Raw genomic sequence first — 20,131 nt, forward strand, 5'->3', positions numbered from 1 at the left:
GTGAGGGCTGCCCTCGCCTCCTCCCTGCTCGCGCGCCGCCGCCTGAAACCCTGAGCTCTCCCCTCGCGCTCGTGACAATGACAAACCCGACGCCTGACGTCGCCACCTCGCCCCTGACGGCGCCGGACGACAGTCCCGTGGAAGCCCCGCCCCTATGACGTCATGCCCCTTCCAGGCTGGAGGGGCAGGGCTTTGGGGCGGAAGTGACGCCCTACCGGCGCGCCGCGGGAGGCGCCCGCAGGAGGGTTTCCTTGCGTCGGGGGTGAGATGGCGGCGCCCGGAGCCCCGGTTACCGTCACCGTCACTTACAGTAAGAGCCGCCCGAGGGCCGGCGGGCGGGGGCCCGTCTCCAGCCGCTGCCGAGCTGAGCCGAGCGCGGCCCGCGGCGTCTTCCCGCCGCGCCCCTTACCCTGAGCTGGCCCCGGTGCCTCGGCCCCCGCCGAGAGCGTGTGGGGTGGGCCCCGGCTGCCGGGGGCTCCTCCCGGCCCCGGGGCCGCTCTTCCCTGCCGCCCCTGCTCCCCGCGAACCTCGTCTCGACCGCTAACGGTAGCCCGGCCGGGCGGGGCGGGCCTGCGGTGCCCCTGGCGTCGGGGGTAAGCGGGAAACGCGCGGGCCGCGGCGCTGGAAGGCGCCCGGCGGCGGCCCAGAGCGCTGAGGGGGGAACGGGTGTGTGACTGCCTTTGGCGCCCGGGTGCCCGCGGCTGCAGCTCCGCAAAGCCTCGGGGAGACAGAAGATGCCGGAGCTGCCGCTGCCGGCGCCTGCGCGGGACTGCGGCTGTCAGCTGGGTGGCGGCAGCGTCCCCGGCCTCGCTGGGCCGGCGGCCGGACCTGCCTGGGCCTCAGGGGAGCACGGCTCATCCTCTGCTTAGCCCCACCCCGGTGCCGGCTGCTACCGTAAGGTTTCATTCCTCTGCTGGCCGCGTCTTCCCGCCGTCTCCCTCAAGCTGATCCAACAGCAGGAAAAATAAATAGCTTTTTCCATATCAACAAGATGATCAAACTCTCTGCAGGATGTAGGGATGATGGTGGGCACAGGTGACAAGGCTGTCCTTGCCAGAGAGCACAGAGCAGAGATCACTTCTTTGGTAGCAGTTTTCATTTAGATGAAATAAATCACTGAAGTCAGCACTGTATGTTAAAAGCAGGTGCTCGCCTTGTGTGTTGAATAAGCTTGAATATTTGCAGTTGGCGAGATGCAAGGTTGCAACAGAAAGTGGTGGTTTCTTCAGTGTGACAGTTGGGTGCTGACCTGATGAAATAGGTTGCCCAAAGGCCAGCTGACATGACTGAGCTTTTTTTCCTCGAGAAGAGAAATAGGAGGAGGGAGAAGAAGGTGAAAGGGAAGGTGTGGTTAAGTCTGCAAATAAATATAAAAAGTTGCTGCAAAGAGGTGGTAATAGCCTGGATTATTCTTAAGAACTATAGTTCTTAAAAATAAGATGGGAAATACCGTACTTAATTTTTACTGAAGTGGATCTAGGTGAGGCAGTAGGAGGAATGAGAAGGATAGTAAGGTATTAGATCAGCGAGGTATTCATCAGCTGATTTTTGTTAACAAAACTTGTGATTTTTTTATGGATTATTTTTTAATTATTAAAAAATAAATTCTGCTCCTGATCTGTTTGCACTATGTTGGTGACGTTCTTTCCACCTTTAGAGCTTATTGTTTATTTCTGCTTGCTCGTTCATGTTTTCAAACTGTTACTGATGTGTTTGATACATTATTTCGTGAAAATGTTTCCTTTATCACCTGGCAGTTTTATCTAAGAGTCTTTAATGAGGAATAATCTGTTTGAATCTTTATGATTCATGTGCTCATTGATGCCTTCAGAGAACTCCATTTGATCTGAGGGGTTTTCATTTGCAAAGATGACAATAACTTAACGATATTGACGTATTTATAATTCCAACATCTTGCTGTTCGCCAACAGTCATCTTATCTGAGAATGTTTTTATCTTTCCAGTTGTTTTCTTATCTGGTAGTTACTTTGTCATTAATAAATAGCAAATAGAAGGCATCCTTCATCTTGGACTTCAGCTGTCTGATTTGTACCTGTTGCTGTCAGATGCTGGTTTACTACTTAGCACAAATGTTTTTATTAAAGTTTTGCATGCATGAGTGAAAGTGGGGAAAGATGGAAATAAGGGTTAGGAAAGAGGATGGTAGTAGACCCACATGTATCACTGGACAGTCTGCAAGAAATTGAATTGACCTGTTTTTTAAATGTATTTAGGCTTTTTTAAAAAAACGACTTTGGAATTTTGCACTTGTGGTTACTTTAAATTAGTATTGTCATTTACTGAAGCAAACTGATAAGCTATGATACCAGTTGTAACCCATGAGGAGTTTGCAGGGTGATTTCACTCTGTTGTGAATTTACAGTAAAATTTTTGTGACAGTCTGCCTAAAGTGATACTCATAATTTGCTATTAAAACTGTTTCTATTGCTAAGCAAACTTCAGCTGTTCTCTTCCCCATTTGCTGTTTGTTTGTTTGTTTTTTCTCTCAACTGCTGACAGGCACAGCCCTTACACAAAGCAGTTGTATATACCAAAACAAGCTTTTGAAATATATTGAGGTTAGGACCTACATTTCCCCCCCCCCCGCCCTCCCCAAAACAAATTGGGAAGAAGGTCTGTTTATGGAAGATGCTTGGGGGAGAGTTTGTATAATGGGATTTTGAGCTTAAAACCATTTTGGAATTAAGAAATATTGTTGGAGCTTGCAAGTTTTTGAGACCACAGTGTCACTTGTCACGAGACTCTGAGAGGCTGGAACATTTTAAAATTGATGTTTCTAGCACTCTTCTTTGCAAAAGATATGTGCACTTCAAATTAGTGGCATGACAATAGTTTTCTTTCTGGTGTTTGTTAAGGACTTCTCTCTTCCTGCAAAGTAAAAAAATGCCTGTCTTGGTTTCCCTTACAGCCTGTGGTGGCTGATTCCCGTGGGTGCTTTCAGATTGACAGGCCTTAAGTGTGTGGGAGCAGAGAGTTATAGAAAGGGTCTATTGCAAAGCAGAGATTAATAGACATACTCCTTTTTTCTAAGAACTTCCTGCTGTTTGCATGCAAGTAATCTTAGAGAGTCTGGATAGCATGCTCCGTAAGTGAAAGATGACATACAGACTGAGACTTCTCAAAGTGGTTAAGGCTGCGTATCAGCAGTATTATGGGGAGGAATAATTTTTGGACCATGAGAATTCTGTCGGGTGGCTGGTGGACGGGAGGCAGGGTAGACATTGGTTGCTAGCTTCTCATGCATGAGGAGTAGGGAGCAACGGAAATGATAAATTGTTTCAGATTCCCCAAGACTCATACCATTAAAAGTTCCTACAAGTAGGGAATGGAAGGTGTGGGCTTTCATGCTTTAGCCTGTGGGATGTCTGGACTCTTAAAAAGAGGTGGGGAATAATATTTAGCAGGAGCATTATGCCAGTAGACTACGCCTGATCCAACTCTTCAGGTTATTAGAATGTAAAACAAAATTTTCAGCTGAGGTAAATCACTCTGAGAGGAAGGAAATGCAATAGAATCCTTTGACTGAAAATTGTGATTGTACATGAGAATCAGTGATTTGAGAACTTTCTGCATTAATTGAAATAAATATTAGAAATCGATTCCCTGTAATATTTTCTAAGTAACAGTAAGTATTATTGTTACTCTGTTTTTTGTTAGGTAATGAAAAACACAGTATTCAGGTTGCTGCTCAACAAGAAGATGGTGAACCTACACTACAAGACATGGCTGTACTTATTGAACAAGTCACTGGAGTTCCAGTTCCTTTTCAGAAACTGATATACAAAGGTAACTTATAAATCTGTCAATGTTTCTTATAGATGATACCTTTCATCTTAGTCACTTTCAGGTGTCCATGTTTTGAATGTTTTCAAAAAGACATTCTTATGCCACCAACTATATTTTAACTGATTTTTTCGTCTCTCGTTTTCCATTTAGGGAAGTCTCTGAAAGAATTGGAACAACCGTTGTCAGCACTTGGTGTTAAAAATGGTTGCAAAGTCATGTTGATTGGGAAAAGGGTAAGTGTTGCCTTTGGACCTTTTTTTTTTTTCCTTCTTAAATTATCGTCATTTCTGTCGGTGATTCGGCTGCTGAACACAGAAAGAGGTTATGGCATAAACCTAATCTTATATACCTACCCAAAAAGTTGAGTTCAAATACTATCAATCCACCACAATTTTACTGCAAATAACTGCAGTTTGTACATTTCTGAAATTACATTATTGACTGACTTCTGCCTTACTTTATTGACAAACTTCTGTCTAATCTCTTGCTTGTCAGTGCTCATGAACCTTCTGTGCACTGATGACCTTATCTAACCATCTAATTTTTCTGGTTAAAAAAAAAAAAGGCTGTAGCTACTGAGTCTGCTGGGTTATTTCTAGTGAAATAACTTGTGGTTAGCTTTGCCAAGTAGAGGACAAGGTAATATCTCGTGATATTAATGATACCTCTACTTTAAAGATGCTACGCTAACAGAAAAAAATTGTTTGCACTTTTCCTTTCTCCCTTCAAATTAATCTCATTTAATGTGTTTGTATATTTTGCCACTTTGACTGTATTTGTAATTAAGCTTTGGAAGAAGCTTATTTGATAGGTATTAAAATATGGAAAGAATAACCACAGTGTAGTATGTATTTTAAATCAGCAAAAGCTTTTATATCTGTATCACCACTGTTGCTGCTTTTTAGCTGCATAGTGACTCTGTTTGTTTCATAGTTGTGAATGTTGTACTTTTGAATACACAGAATAGTCCAGAAGAAGAGGCTGAATTAAAGAAGTTAAAAGATTTGGAGAAGTCAGTGGAGCAAATAGCTAATAAATTAGAGGAAGTTAATAAAGAATTCACAAGTATCCAGAAGGTATGCCAGTGTTGTATCATTTTATATCTTTGAAAAAACAGTTTTGTAGGTATATATATTTAAAAAAAATACTGTTTAAAGGTTTTGTGTAGTCAATAATAAGCTCCTGTTGTCCAAGGAGCCCCTCCTGGCTGTCCAGGGGGCCTGTAAAATTCTTACTGAATTTCAAATACTATTTATGAGTTTGCAAAATGAAGACATGGCACTGTTTGGAAAAAGGTAAATATTGTTGCATATTGAATAAATTATATTCTTTAGATCTAGAAAAACATAAAGAGTTCTCTCAAAGTCCAAAGGAGAATCTCTGTTACCTGTTTAATCTTTTAAGTAAATCTAGCAGATCTTACATTTAGCTTTTCAAGGATTGATAGAATACAGATTGAGGTTGGAGTCCCTATCATACTTGAAACTACAGAAATAGTAAAAGATGTTTTCTGCTGTGGTGGATTAACAGATTTTCTAAGCTGAGTACTCTGTAGGGTATGGAATAAGTTTGTCTTTCCTTCCCTCTTTTTCCTCCTCAGGGATTTTTAGCAAAGGATCTCCAAGCAGAAGCGCTAAAACAGCTGGACAAGAGAATAAAAGGAACTGCAGAGCAGTTCATGAAGATCCTGGAACAGATTGATGCCATTGTAAGTAAACAACCACAGAAGAGGGTCAAACCCCAGCAGCAACTTACTGTTAGGAATGTATCTTTCTTGTAATTTATTTGATATTTTAAAATACTAACGAATTTATTTTGGCTTTGAAAATTAGTTAATTGGTTTGCTCATTTTTTCTTTAATATCCAGCTCTTGCCCCTGTATGTCTCCAAAAGGCTACTTGGCAGCATCTATTTCTAAATGGTGACATTAATGCTTGTGTATGCATCCCCATTCTACAGAAGAGCTTCATTTGGGGCAGCAGCCTGTTAAGACTACATGAAATGGGTATCCTTTACTCGAGTTTTACCCTTTTAGTTTGTCTTGGCAAACTTTCATGTTAAACTTCATGGTAACAGTAAAGGTCTGGAAAAAAAAACCAGATACACTTTGTATTCTACATTGCTTAAGAACAAGGAGATCCTGAAGACTGAAGAATTTGCTGGTCAGTCGTGTGTGGACTGACAGTACTTTTATTTGAGATGCCTGCATATTGAGGGCTGGATTCTTTCTTTGGAATGTACTGGGGTATATCCAAGTGCTTCACAGTCATTAATGGATCATAACCTTACAGCATATTTCCAGAGTATAATATATGTCTTCCTGTATCATGTAGTAGCTGAGAGCTAGGTGAGAATAAGGGACTTGTGCAGAGGTAAATAGAAGATTATGGCAACTAGGGTATTTCCTTATGCTGTTTCTCTGTCTGCTGGTCATTCTCTGTAAACTTCATTATGTAATTATGTTGCATATCATGATCATAATAATCTGCTCTGAAAGAAAAATGCTGCTTTTCTGTGGTAGTGATATCTTTGGGTCTATTCCTTTGCACAGTGACACTTTATGGGATTGTTTCAGAAAGATGCCCTGCAAATGCCTATAATTGGTGAACCAAATGTAGTTTAATTGATGGACACTTTGAAAAAGTTCAGCAGGAGACTAAATCATAGAGTAATAATTTGAATTGGCCATCATCAAATGCTATACAATATGGATGTGTTCCTAGGAATGGTGGGGAGCTCATTAACTTATTTCCTCCTTTCATGTTGTGCACCTTTAATGGTAAATTAGCCTTTGCTGTTTGTTATAGCCAACAGTTCTTAAATACTTTTTTTTAAAATTGTAATATGCTAAGTATTTTAAAGTCTTAAAATTTCTCTTTCCTTTTCTGCCTCATATAGAGGAAAATATTTTGCTGACAGTTCTTGAACGCTGTTAGACATACAGACTTCGTATAACTGTTTCCCTGTTTGAAGTGGCAGATTTACTATGTGTTACCATGAAAATAGCAATAAGGTGACAACTGTGTCATTTGGATGGGATTAAAGCTTATTTCTGATCCCTTCAACTTCTGATACTAAGTACTATTTAGAAAAAAGTCAGTACTTGTATGCTGGTGTACAGTTCTGGAACCCAGCAAGCAGCCTTGAAAAACCGTTTTCATTGCTTCCTAATTAATCCAAACTGAGTTTCCCAAGTTTACTTTTGATTCTGGTACTTTTTGCATGGCTTAAACAGAAAGCATGCTATTATCTATCTCCTTATCCAAAATACTCTAAATAGTACTGGACAAGGGACTTTTAGGTTTAGTACAAGATTTTCGAAGACTTATAACCTGGTGACTTCATGTTTAGATTTAGGAAATGATGGAGTCCCTGTGCCTCAGTTTTGTCTCTTGTGGAAGTGGAGCAGCCAGAGCTAAAACTAATTATAATTAATACCTTTTAATATTTGTAATAGTTGTTTGTTACTTTGTTGTGTAAGAGCCTATGACATTGATGAGCCTCACGGTTTTTAAAGCAAGAAATAAGTGAGAGTTTTTATTACCAGTCATTGAAGTTAGGTTACACACACCAAAGTCCATATTTACTTGTTTTAATAAGCAAAGGCGGATGGGATTTTTGTCATGAAAACTGAACTTCTGTGAAACTTCTGTGAAATCTTGCAGATGAGATGCGTGTAGTTGGGTGGAATCTTTACATAAAATGTAGCTGTTCAGTGTACTGGTATTACACCAGATCAGATGAACAGGCCACCAACTTCCTGAGGTATTACTTAGCTGTACTGTTGTTGTGCAACACAGGACGGTAATGAGGTATGTATATGAACAATAAATGGGTTCCACTGAAGTAAAAAGTGGTAAATAGAAATGCAAAGCAGAAAAGCGTGAAGCTTCGAGAAAGTATTTTATCTGTGTCTCAGAATTGTTTTATGCAGTAGTTAGTATTAGATGTGCTATTGATTCATTCAACAGCGTGTTAAAAAAAGATAAGGGAAAAAAAGAGTGACTGAGTGAGCTGTTTTCTGCTAAGACAGAAGAATGGATACATTGTGGAAGTGAAACATACAGCAAGCTCACGCTATAAATATTCCAGTTTGTTTCTTTGGCAGAATTGTTGTAAAAGCTCTTTAAAGTGTCTTGGCTGTCATACATTGTTTGGATCAATCAAAAACATTTAGCTGGATAGAAAATTAGATTTGTATGGTTACAGAGAGCTAAGGGTGAGGAAGCCTGCATATTGTTTACTATCTATTCTAGGGGTGTCACACTCTTACTGTTGGCAGACAAGCTCATTAATTAGAGGAGCTGAGTTTGGAACTAATACTCCTTTTTACTAGACTCCATGTATTCAACAACTATGAATTTAAAAGAAGTGATTTAGGAAGTGGAGAAGTAGGTCGGTAGTCATACAGTATTGGGGTGGGAGAGAAAAAAATAACGGCGTTGTCACTGCCAGAGGCGTGAAAGGAAAGTCTTGAAGGGATGCTTTTGGGTAGAGTAGCTGTAACTTAAACGTTTTAACATTAAATGTGTTTAAATAGCTACTGCTTCCACAGCAAGAAGGGTGGAGGGATCTGGTGAACATCTTACAAATTTTTGAATGCTGTGACACAGTCAGATGTTCCCATAAGCCACAGATCTTTGAAGTTTTCTTCAGGAGGAATACAAATTGAGTCATGTTCAACAGTTGAAGAATTGTGTGTGCGCATCACCAGAAATGCCATTTATTTCAGCAGTTAAAACATTTGGTCCAGGAGGAAAAGTCAAAGTACACTACTTTCTACAAATCTCAGTGAGTAGAACACAGAAAATCCTCGACTTGATCAGCTGGCACAGTTTTTTAAATAACTGAAAGGCTTTTTCAAGAAAAAAAAGGAAAGCTTTCTGAGATCAATAGGAAAATTTAAATCCACAGTCATGACACTGTGTACTTCTTGTAAGCCTGCTCTAATTTACGTGAAGTCTGTCACAGATATTGCAATCTGAGAGATTACTTTGTTCTCATGATGATCTCTTATTAAATGGCAGATTTATAATCTAGGAAGACAACATTGCAGAGAACAGATTGTTCTAACAACGGGAAAAAAAGCTTTCTTTTCTGAAATACCAGTCACTGATTTTTGCTTACATAAATTCACGACAAAATCATCTGTCAAATTGCATGTATCAGCATGAGGACATCGATAACACTACTGACTCATAATTATGTTCTGGTGGCCCGTCCTCCTTTCCTGAGGATTTTTTTTAGTTATAATTCCTTCGTAAAACTTACTTAAATTACTGTACTGTTCTAATTAAGCTTTTTTCACTGTCTCCTTGTCCCTGCTTTACTTGTCATCTGGTAAATCAATACCAAATTAACATTTTAAGGATTAAAGGAAAGAAATATTCTGAAAAAAACATCATTGTGCCTGTAACAGACATTTCCCAGACTTCTGGGAAGTCTTGCCACTTACAATAACATGAGAACTTATTACTAAACCTTTGAATTTATCTGGATAAATAAACATTTGATGAACATTTCTTATTATAATTCTTAAATCTCTTAGCATGAATCATAAACATAAAATCAAATCTTCAGGGGAAATTTTTTCTAAAGCACAAGGAGCGTGAAAATACTATCATCCTTCAGTGAGGGTAGAGCGCACAGTTACCACTTCTGCATTCAGAAAACCCCTTGACAAATGCTGCCGTTTAATAGCTGCTTTTAAAGAAGCTGCTCAGATCTACTTAGATGAAAAAGATTCAGTGTCAATGTAATGTGCTTACCCAATTTACCAACTTACTTAACAATAAGTTAAAAAATAGTGAAGGGCTGGTAGTCAATAAAAACTAGACACTAAAATACTATACGTTGTTTTGGATTTTTAAAAGAAACTAATGAAGAAGCTTCCTGCTAGATGGATGGGGTGTCAGCAAAAAATCCTTGTTTGCAACTGATTAGCATTGGTGCCCTGTGTAGCAGAGTGATTTTTATTTTTTTTTAAGCAATTTGATAACAAACCAAAAATGTTTCTAGCTATTATTGCTAGTGACTGCTAGTGTAGGAGATTGCCTATTTTAAGAATGGTGTCCCTTCTGGTTCTGATAAGATAGTCATAAGTAATAAATTTGACTAGCATTTGGTTTGTTTATTAACTGACTACACTGCTATAAAGTGGATTCAGGCATCAGATACTACCTACTGGGGTCTATGGTTTGGGAAATAAGAAATAACCAAAGAGGAGAACAAAGATGTGGTGGTAACACTAAGCTCAAAAATTGTTATCGGAAGCGCTTCCAAAACAAATGGAACTTGAGCAGAGCTGAAGGTGATGTTCTGTGGCGAAGGGAGGTGGTTTTATTAGGAGATCAGCTGGGAGAGGGTAAAGAAATGACAAGAGAGTCTGCATTTCGTAAGAAGCAGTGCTCAGGAGAGAGGGATGCTGGGTTCGTAGTTAAAAGAACACTCAAGACTAGAGAGGGTCTAGAGGCAGGAAAACGCACACACATGAATTTATTCCTGTGTAAACGGTGATTGGTTTTAAGGATTTCTTACATAAAGCATGAGTGTTGTGCATACAAAAGATGATGTAACATGTCTCTGCAGTGCATCTTGTCACTGTATCTGCAGGGTGAGAACTCTTGAAGAGACGTGGTTAAGCAACTCTGAATTCAGGGGTGTGGGGTGGGATATAGTCACTGGTAACAGGGGGACTCGGGCTCTGTTTCTGGGTGGATGGGGGGAGGATAAAGAACCTGTGGCCAGGAGTTCTACAGAAGTTGCTGGGGTGGAGCCAGCACTGCATCACTTCTGAAAGTTTAAGACCATACAGACCAAGGACTGTGAGACTTGAGCAGGGTTTTGTCACCGAGAAGGCGCAATGCAAAGAGGAGACCTGCTATAAAAGTAAAAATACGCGGTGCAGTAGAAAGCCATATACTAATGCAAATTACTGCTCTGCAAGCAATGCTAGCATGAAAACGTAGATTTGGCAAGAGTTTTGCATAAGCACTGCCTAGGCTTAAGCTACTCCTTCTTTAATTAAATTTGATTTTAATTAAATATTGAAATGTTATTGTGACTTAAGGTTTATTGCCAGCTTCACCTGTTAAACCCTGAATAGTTGGACAACGTATTCCTGGAGAGGAGACGTAAGCTGACTAAGGTAAAACAGAGAGACTGCGAGATTTAATTTGATGTTAAGATTTGTAAACTTTACTAATTTGATTGCAAGGCACCTTTTAAGCAGCTTGGTAAGTTAGTACATTTAGGCCTTCCAATTCCATGTCTCTGCCAAGGGGATTACAAGGTGTGATTTAAAAAAAAAAAAAAAGGCTATGAAGGTGTGCAAGCAAACATAGGAGTTTGCACACACAGATGTAATTAAAAAGACCAGTTTTGAAAAATGTTGTCAAAAAATAGAAATACTTTGAATGTCTTCTCTACACTCAGATTTCAAAGTTTCCTCCAGTTACTGATATCTGTTTTAGAAACAGACTTTGTGTGGTAAGCCCAGCTGGAGTTCCCTGTCTGCTATTGAAAGTTAATTTAGGCCTATTCTGATGATAGAAAATTGTAATTTGCTATTTCAGATTGGTAGGAATACTTGCATAGGCCAGAATCTCTTTCAGAAAGTACAGCCTGAAATAAGTACTCAGCAAAGGGAGATGGGCAGTGTAACTGAGCTAGTGCATAATTTCATTTTTAATTTGGTTATTAAGAAATTCCAAGTCATGGAAAAATTCAAGGCATAAAAGAATTTCTTTGACAATGAGATAACATCTTCATTTTCTGGTAAGAATCAGCCATTAATAATTAGGCCTAACCCATCTTTGTTCTCTCAGGCTATTACATGTATGGAGTCAAAACAGTACGCATCAAATACTCTCTTCATGTTAAATGTTTCTTGTCATATTTTGTTAATTTTAAAAAGTGAGTTGTGTTGTTGAAAACCAAGGGAAAATTAGGAATGTTTTCTTGTGTGATTGCAGGGTCCTATGTCTAAGATCCCTTAGAATACTTCATATAACTTTATAGTATTTTTTTAACCTTTTTTTCCCCGTGACAACTATAGATACTCTGAAGGCCGCTTTTTTTATTTGTGAACTAGAACTGGTGTTTGAAGAGAATTCAACCACAGCTTTAAATTAACTTCTCAATTGTTTTGCAATGTCTTTGGAGCATTCAGTTTCTGAAAAAAAGCATGTAATACAATCTTTTCACAGTGTCCTGCTTATTGGGACGAGACGTGGTTTTAGCATGCTACCGTGAGCAAGGGCTTATTGCAGCACACAATACTAGAAAATACGCTTTGTAAAGACCAGAGTAGCTTCCAAAATGAACAACTGAAAAAAAAGCTGTGCTTTGGAAAATGGACATGTGCCACTTGTAAAAAGGAGTTTTCATTTTAGGCAGACCGTTGTTGAAAATGTAGTAACAGCTTCTGAACCTATCCCGTGCTGTAAGTCCAAGGACATAAGGCAACATTACATAAACGAAGGAAGTGACCAGCGTAGAACAGGCTCCTGTAGGAGGATTTACATTGTGCATGACAGATTCCTAGAGTTAGCCTGGTAACTTACCTTCGAAGCTACTTCTCCTCCTCTTTCTCACAAGATAAGAGGAGTTGGAAAGGATAGATAGATGATGGAATGCATCTTAGGACAAACTGAAGAGTGTTTTTGGTATTAAGAGGATTAACATCAATTTAAAACCAACCAACCAACCAACATAACTTTTAGTTTTTAGATATTTCTGTCCCTGTTTGTGAGATAACACTGCACCAGTTTGCATTTGGAAGGGTATCTCCCTTAATCCGCATACTCTCTTGTGCCTCTGATACTGATAATCATTTTTCCACCTGAAAGAAATATGTTCAGTTTCTGGTTCTGTTTCAGGAGGTGCCGTCTGACATAAAAGCTCTCTGCAAGGGAGATACATTTTCTGATCTTGAAGGGAAGTGTTAAAATCTGATATGAGTTTTATACAGCTTAACAATGCTGCTGTATGGGAAAACTGGTACTGGCGCAACAGAAATGGAAGCTGGAACTACAGGAACAGAAGATTCTTTCTCTTACTCATTTTCTAAAAGCAAACTAACAAAATAAACCAAAAAAACTGACCCTGGGAAGAGGTTAGTGTAGTAGTAGTTACTCCCACTTCCAACTTTCAGATTCTCCTAGGAGACAAGAAGCAGCATTGTGCATTCCTTCTTCCAGCTGAGCGTAGAAAGAGTGAAAGGTATTTTAAACCAGAAGTTTATGTGGAAGTAAAATGTAAGAACGTGTCCCAGCTCACTCTGTTGCATGCCCATTTTCTCCTCATCCACGGTGCTGGGAATGCGTGCTAAGCCTGGTGATTATTATTTCTTTATCTGATATCACTTACAGTGTGCTAATTACTGCACAAATACTGGAGCAGTGTGATCCCTGAACTTCCTGGGATGAAACTACAGGAATGATGCCTGTAGTTTCACTTCCATGATGGACTGTTTTTCAGTGTGGAATCTTGTGTATTTTTAACTCCTATATTAGGTTATGTGCAAGACTCCTATATTTAAGACCGTGTGTGTTGGGCTGGACACTAAAAGCAAAGAGCATCTTTTTTTTTTTTTTTTTTTATTGTTATCAAAGATTATGTATGGAAACCTCCCAGTGGGACTTGCATTTTAGCTGAAATGAAACAAAGGGTAGTATAGGGAAACCTCTTTTTGATATGGAGTTAGGGTGGAAAATAAAAGGTATACCAGTGAGAAACTCCAAGATTTTTATGCATTTTCAACAGTGAGAGCATCACGTTTCTAAGAATGTTCATATAAACTTTATATGATGATAATAATCTGTTTTACCTGTTTCAAAAAAACATCATAAACCTGAGCACCATTCCCCAATTCACCCCAATTTCACACTGCTCCGAAAGGTCAAAGCATACAACATTTGCTAAGATGACGTACATGAATATATTGGGTGGTAGAGGTATGGAAAATGATGCAGTTTGAATTAAATTAAAAGCTGTCAGCATGTAACATTTCATATCTGCCCTTCCATGAGTAGATTGCAGAGAAGATCAGATGCACAGCGTAAACAGACTGGCAATGCCTGCATAACTGATGATATGTTCTAATGATGGCAAGAGATTGAGTTAATGTGTTCGTAAGAAATGAGTTCATCGTACAGTCTCTGAAAAAATCTGAAGTTGAAGGTCAGCAGAACAATAAACATAAGCCACAGTAGACAAAAGTAGTGTATGCAGTTATTGCTGTATGTTATCTAAAGATACGTGGTAAATTTGCTAGCTTAGTTCTTTGTAATCAGCATGTTGTATTGCAGACTTATTGAATTTATGACTTTTTCTTTTAAATTCTTTCTTGTGCAATCATCCTCACTGAGCAGGCATGGCATTTTCAGGATGCCTGTTAAGAGGATTCTTTGATACATTCAGTTTTTGCTGTAAGGTTAATACGTTAATTTCAACATTAAGCTGCATTAACTTGTTTATTTTACCGCAGAACCTGCCAGAGAATTTCAGTGATTGCAAACTGAAAAAAAAGGCATTGGTGAAAAGAGTTCAGGTGAGTATTTTTATTTTTTTGTTTTGCGTTAATGCTGGGTACTTGTATACCAAGAGTTTGTGAAAATGAGAGCTGTTTAGAGCTTAGATTTTTTTCAGTGGTTGTTCTTACATTGGTATTTCTTATGACCTCCCTTAAAGAGGTATTTAATAGCTTTATAAAACATTGTACAAAAATACAGATTTTCATAGTTCATGCTGTCTTCAGATAATGTTTGTAATTTACATTGGTGGTTGGCCTTACGGCTGCCTGATGATGTAAAGTAATTCTGATAACTTGTAAAGAAAACGGGATGATTCCTCCTTTGCCATATCTCGGTGGGCTGGAGTAATGAGTGAGGAGGTCTGGGCACAAAGATGCAGTCAACTCTAACTCCTGTGGGACCTTGATAAGAGGTGTTCTTTGGAAAATTTAACTTCTGTTGCAATATACAAACTTTCTGTAGATGGTCTCTAAAATAAAATCTGTACAGAAGAGCAGCTGTGCCGGGAGTGGGTTTTTTAATTGCTTTGCCATCGTATGATGCTTACAGATTCCTAGGCATTGTTTCCTTAGAGGCCTTGAACTGAAGGTTTGTTACTAAATATTGGAATTCATCCCTCCTCCCCCCTCCCCCGAAAGCCAAACTTCCATAAATGAATAGTAACGCTACTCGTATTACTGCTTTTATTTGTATTATGCTAGCTTCAGTCACAGGTTAGACTCCTGAAAATTATTTGTGAAAGTACCTTACATTCATATATGGAGTTGAAATGTTTTGTCTTTTACTGTAACCTTATTAAATACTTTCTATAAATGTTTCCCAAATTTTTTAAAATAGACATCTATTTTAGAGGAAGTCTTATCAAGAAGTACTTCATAATAGAAATGTTTTTTGTTATAGCTTTAGGGACAAAGCCCTTTGTACTCTGTTACAGAGCTAAGTTCAGATAATGCAAATTGAAGTGAAGATGGTTGCTGGCGTAGCTATATTTTATGGGGCTCTGAACGTGCTCTTGATTCCATGTGCCTAATCAAAGCAGCAAAAGTTTGTAACAGAGGCACGGCTATAACCCTCATGGCAAGCTACTAGAGCTCCACTCTTGGGTGAAGTTATTGCAGAAATAAGTGGGACTTTGTATAAGAACTGCTGTTAAAGCATAAAACAGACTCTGTTGAGCAGAGATCAGAATTATTGTTTGCTTTTATAGGCACGGTGTTCTGCAACTGTAGGTTTCAGACCAGAGTAGTCAACAACAATTTGTTTTTCTGGAGCAAGGAAACAATGGCAAGTTATGCTGCTTACTCTCAAGTGTTCATGAAAGCGAGGGGGAGCTATTAACTGCCTTCTGTTGCTGGCAATCACATATCTTCCAGAATGGGGAGACAGATACAAAACACTTGTAGCCAGCAACTGCAGTTGTTACCACCTTGACTTTTGCTGCTCTAGAGGGAAGGAAGTTTCTTAATGTCATTTTAACAAAAATAACATTCAATATCTGGTTTGACTGTTAAAGTCTAGTGCAGACATAGCACAACAGAGCGCAAGACGTGTATAGATAGTGGGAGAGTCTGCTCAGAAGCTACAATGTACTCACATACATTGGAATTGGCCTAAAAGAATTGGCTTAAAGTGCTGACCAGTGGCTGCTGGCTCTTAATTGCTGCGTGTGGGTTGCTATACTTGTAAGAACTTGTGGGCAGGTTCTAAGAAAGCTTAAGGTGCTGTGGACTGCCCTTTTTGGAAAGGAGCCTTCTGAGGCAGCTTACTTACTTACCAGCTACTTACTGATAAAGATGAGGGTTTATGTTGCCCTGCAGTCCCGAGAAATAGAAGAGGCCTTGGTTTAATGAAAGCTTGTTTTAGATTTGACTGAATTTTAGGTTTGTCTTTCCCACCCTTGGCTACAGAAGTACGTGTTTTAGAAAGGATTTAAAAGTCATGTTCCAAACTGAAGCACTAACTTGTCTGAACCTTTATGATCCTTGTTGTTGTTTATGAACTTTGGATCAACTCAAACTACTTCAGCAGCAGACTGGTGAGGATGGGCAACCACGTTGTTGTGTTATCAAATACCATGCTTCTGTTGGATTCTGGGCAAACAAAATTGTGAATAAGCTAGTATTAAAACTGAACTGGAAGGTGGTTGTTGAGTTGGCTTCTTCAAATTCATGATGGAATTTGTGGTTTCTGTTCTTAAGAAGCATCTACCATTGCTATAATTGCATCCCCAATAACATGTTTGTTTCTTATTCTCAGGTTTTTCTTGCCCAGTGTGATACCATTGAAGGAAATATTGGTCAAGAAATGGACAAGCTACAGTCAAAAAATTTGGCACTGGCAGAATGAGGCATTGCCCTACGTAATTAGGAAACATAATTGCTCTATGAGCAAGAAGAAAAGTTTGCTCTTTGTTTTGGAGCACGTATTCAGCTCTTTTTTTTTTTTTTTTCAGCCCAGTCTGTTAGACTGGTACTAGTCAATCATTTCTTGCTGGTTGTCTTGTTTGCCGCTTGGTTAGACCTATTATTTTGAAAAGAAAATCCTTCCTAAAGAATTGAAGAAATAATCTTTGTGGTGAATTGTTATGTATCTTATGGACGACCGTTTAGTTAACTAAGTTACAAAGTTTGGAGTGATGGGCAATTTTGTCTGATATGTCTTTGAATTTATTTACAGCTCAAATCAAAGAAGGTCTGTAATGGTACAAGTGCCATAAGTTGCAATTGTAGGACTTCAGCTTGATTGAAAAAGGCAAACTGAGATGACATCTGGGAAAGCCGAACATTGTAGTAGACAGTTCAGAGCAATAAAAAAAAACCCTATGTATTTGTATCTACCTAATGTTTTTATGCATTTATAAATATAAGAAAGCTTGACTATAAGGGAGTCATACCTATTTTAGCCTTAAATTGTCATAATAAATGGCATGTACTGTAACATGTATGGTACTTAATTTTGAGTGGTGCTTTAAGTTGTTACTGAGCTCCTTGATACAGATGTATGTTTTTTACATAGATTTCTGATGTACTGTGTTTTTTATAGATTATTCTTATTTTTATTGTTTGTGTTCTGCCTTGAGTTATGGTGGGAAATGAAATGAGATTACTCATGCTGCTCATATACCAAGGATTCAGTTCAAGCAAGGTATAACTAAGGAGCTATTTTGAAAGATTTTTTTATACTTCTTTTCTGATTTCACTGAATTCATGATGCTGTATTTAATGGAAAATTGCAGTGGTTATTTCTAGTCTGTTAAGGTAATCAGTGAATTTTAATAACATGTTACAAAGTGACACAACTTTATTTTAGCAATGCCATGCGACTGAGGACTATGACTGATTCTTGCAGTCCGATACGTGCCGTGCTTAGCTTTCTCTGTTAGGTGAAAAATAAGCTTTTGCAGGAGATAGTAACTGTCAGCAGGTGCAGCCAACTTTGCAGTTGTTGGTCAGAGCCCGTAGCTAACGTACCTACAGTGGGAGTTGCTTTTTCACTGATGCTTCTGGTCGGTAGGTCAGTCATATATGCAGTGGCTGATGAAATATTGACTGGTAAGGAGCCTGTTTCTGTGGGGAAAGAAAAGCTCTTTTGATTCAAATGAGTCAGACTGAGGATGTTTTAGAAATGGCCCTTAGGTAGTCAGTCTTTATCCATATGTGACTGTTTTAAGATTAACTGTCCTTTCAAGATAAAAATAGGAAATGCGTTAAAAAAAAATGTTAACTTCTAATAAGTTATTATAAACCTTAAATAATACCTAAAGTATTATTATTAAAGTATTATCTTTGATGTTTGTAATCGGAGGAGCATTTCTTTAGTGAAAAATGCCATTGGACAAATGAAGTGATAGCCCTGCATTAGAAAGGGTCACTTTTATTCTAAAAATGCCTTTTGACCATACCAAAGTTGGAGTTGCCATATTTTTTACTGTTAACCAGTTTCTTCAAGGTTGTATTTCTTCCATATGTAACTCTCTTCTCAGCATCTGTGGAGGATTTTAAGGTCTAAACTCCTGGGAAGCTTGTCTGTCATGTTAGGAAATGGTATGTTTGGTAGGACTGTGGATATTTTTTCCTAGGCTACTAATCTGGTCATGCTGCATTTTCCCAGCACTTTAAGGTTAGGAGGAAGAAGAGTTGGTTGTAGCCATTTTTGTGAAGCCCTACCTAGCTTGGTGCTGCTTCTGGACCAGATTCAGCTGACTCTTAAGCCACCAGCAACACTGTTGCCTAATTCAGGGGATGCAGAATTACCCCCTTTCCTGTGAAAGGAAAGAATCCTCACCCTCTCAAATGTAAGTCTTCTAATGCATTGAACTTTCACAGATGCCTGTTTAATAAGCAAAGTATCCTCTTATGCCCATGAAGAGAACTGGGAGCTGTGGTCGTGGCTAGGACTGTGTCTAGTTTCTGCTGCTCCTTCGTATTTTTCTCTCTTGGGCGAGAACGCTAAGGCTATAGGCAGACGTTGTCTTCCCAGCCCTCGTTCCCAGAAACTGCTGCTTCTTGAGATGTGCTTCTGTGAGTACATCCTCACCCTGTCTCAAAGCCAGGTGAATTAACTTTAAGATGTTCCACAGCAGATCTTTTGATAATCTGGTACTTTGAGGCAAAGAGAGTGATGATGAACCTCTTCCACCAGCACGTTTGGATTCAGCAAAGGGTGGGTGTCCTGAGCTGAAGTTGCTTTACAGTGGTAACTGCTGGTATCAGAGTGTTTGGTTTCTAGGACAAAAGTATGTGTATGAAGACAAACTTTTGCAGTATAAAATTTTTTGTCTTCCAAATATAAAAATGAGTTGATTCGTTTTGGAAAAAGGATGGTTGTATTTAGAGTTACCTAAGACCTTCTAGAGTGGATTGACTTTTATACTTAGTTTTGAAAAAGGAGCCCTACACTTAATTTTTTCATAATAGCCTTAAGTTTCAGTGAAAGCAAACTTCTGTGCTTTTGAAAAGTGCAGCAGAGTACAATTGTGGGAGGAAGGGGAAGGAAGAGGAGATGTTAAGTATTTTTCAGAATTCGTAAAGATCTCAATCAAGCTTAAGATATATTCTCACTGATTCTGTAGTCTAGGTTTACTGTAATACCTATTTTCCTACTGAATCATTTTCCCCACCCCAGCCATCTGCCCTGATCATGTCAAAAGAGAAGTGACTCCCTTTTGCCTTAGTTGCTCTTGCCCCTCCAGTTGCTGTATTGCTCCGGCTGGGTTTACATGCCTGGGATTTGCCATTGGGCAAAGCGTCTTACCACGAAGTTTGTCTTTTATGAAGATGGAAATCGAATCACACGCTTCCCTGCCCTCCTTTCTCCCCCAGCTCCCTATAAGCTGCCATGTGAGACGAAGCAAAGCCGATGTTCAGGGAGCCGCGGAGCCTGGAGCCGCGGGATGGCTTGCTCTCTGGGAACAGCGTAAAATACGCTGCTTGCAGCGGCGTCCTCTGTGACCAAGTCCTCCGAAGCTAGTGTCGCTGTAAACCTGGAGTCTGGCTGTCTTGACTTTTAGTGGTTGCTCGTGGTTTGGAGTGGAGTACTTGACACCGTGGAACTTGGGGCTAGATTTTTTTTAGTTAACTTATTTTATTGTACTATCCTAAATGAAAAGGTAAAAATAAAATATGGAAAGTTCTCTGCTGTCCGTGGTCATGATGCGGTTACTAAATGCTGTAGATGTGCTGTAGGTGGGCTGTATTTTAGCGAGGAAAATACATGCTGCTCTCCATGTTGCAGCGTGCTCCGTGCAGGCGAGTGGGCAGCGTCTGGGAGCCGCAGCCGGCCGCCGCTGG

General features: G+C 39.4%; 1 protein-coding gene across 5 annotated transcripts; it reads left to right on the forward strand.

Annotated features, from left to right (window-relative positions):
• The first annotated feature begins 185 nt into the window (after positions 1-185).
• BAG1 (BAG cochaperone 1) lies at positions 186-19,974 on the forward strand. Of its 5 annotated transcripts, XR_012672428.1 has the most exons (9): positions 187-310; positions 3,679-3,807; positions 3,958-4,040; positions 4,770-4,883; positions 5,408-5,515; positions 5,675-5,812; positions 10,889-10,954; positions 14,297-14,359; positions 16,599-16,691. XR_012672428.1 is itself a non-coding variant. In XM_075142343.1 (7 exons), the coding sequence occupies exons 1-7, from the start codon at positions 268-270 to the stop codon at positions 16,686-16,688; spliced, it is 630 nt and encodes a 209-aa protein (XP_074998444.1). In that variant the 5' UTR covers positions 188-267; the 3' UTR covers positions 16,689-19,974. The 5 variants fall into 5 exon arrangements, 2 of the variants coding, with proteins under 2 accessions (XP_074998445.1, XP_074998444.1); XR_012672430.1 differs by lacking the exon at positions 5,675-5,812 and having other exon boundaries at positions 186-310; positions 10,877-10,954; positions 16,599-19,974; XR_012672429.1 differs by lacking the exon at positions 16,599-16,691 and having other exon boundaries at positions 5,675-8,598; positions 10,877-10,954; positions 14,297-14,361.
• The last annotated feature ends 157 nt before the right edge of the window (positions 19,975-20,131 follow it).

Source organism: Calonectris borealis, chromosome 2 (genome assembly GCF_964195595.1).
Source record: "Calonectris borealis chromosome 2, bCalBor7.hap1.2, whole genome shotgun sequence".
In the NCBI taxonomy this organism is placed as follows: Eukaryota; Metazoa; Chordata; class Aves; order Procellariiformes; family Procellariidae; genus Calonectris; species Calonectris borealis.

Excerpts from the sequence above, each read along its gene's own strand:
- BAG1 (XM_075142343.1), top strand. The coding sequence starts at position 268 with ATGGCGGCGCCCGGAGCCCCGGTTACCGTCACCGTCACTTACA. Across the intron at positions 3,808-3,957 it reads TCAGAAACTGATATACAAAG|GGAAGTCTCTGAAAGAATTG; the intron begins GTAACTTATAAA and ends TTTTCCATTTAG. Across the intron at positions 4,884-5,407 it reads AATTCACAAGTATCCAGAAG|GGATTTTTAGCAAAGGATCT; the intron begins GTATGCCAGTGT and ends TTTCCTCCTCAG.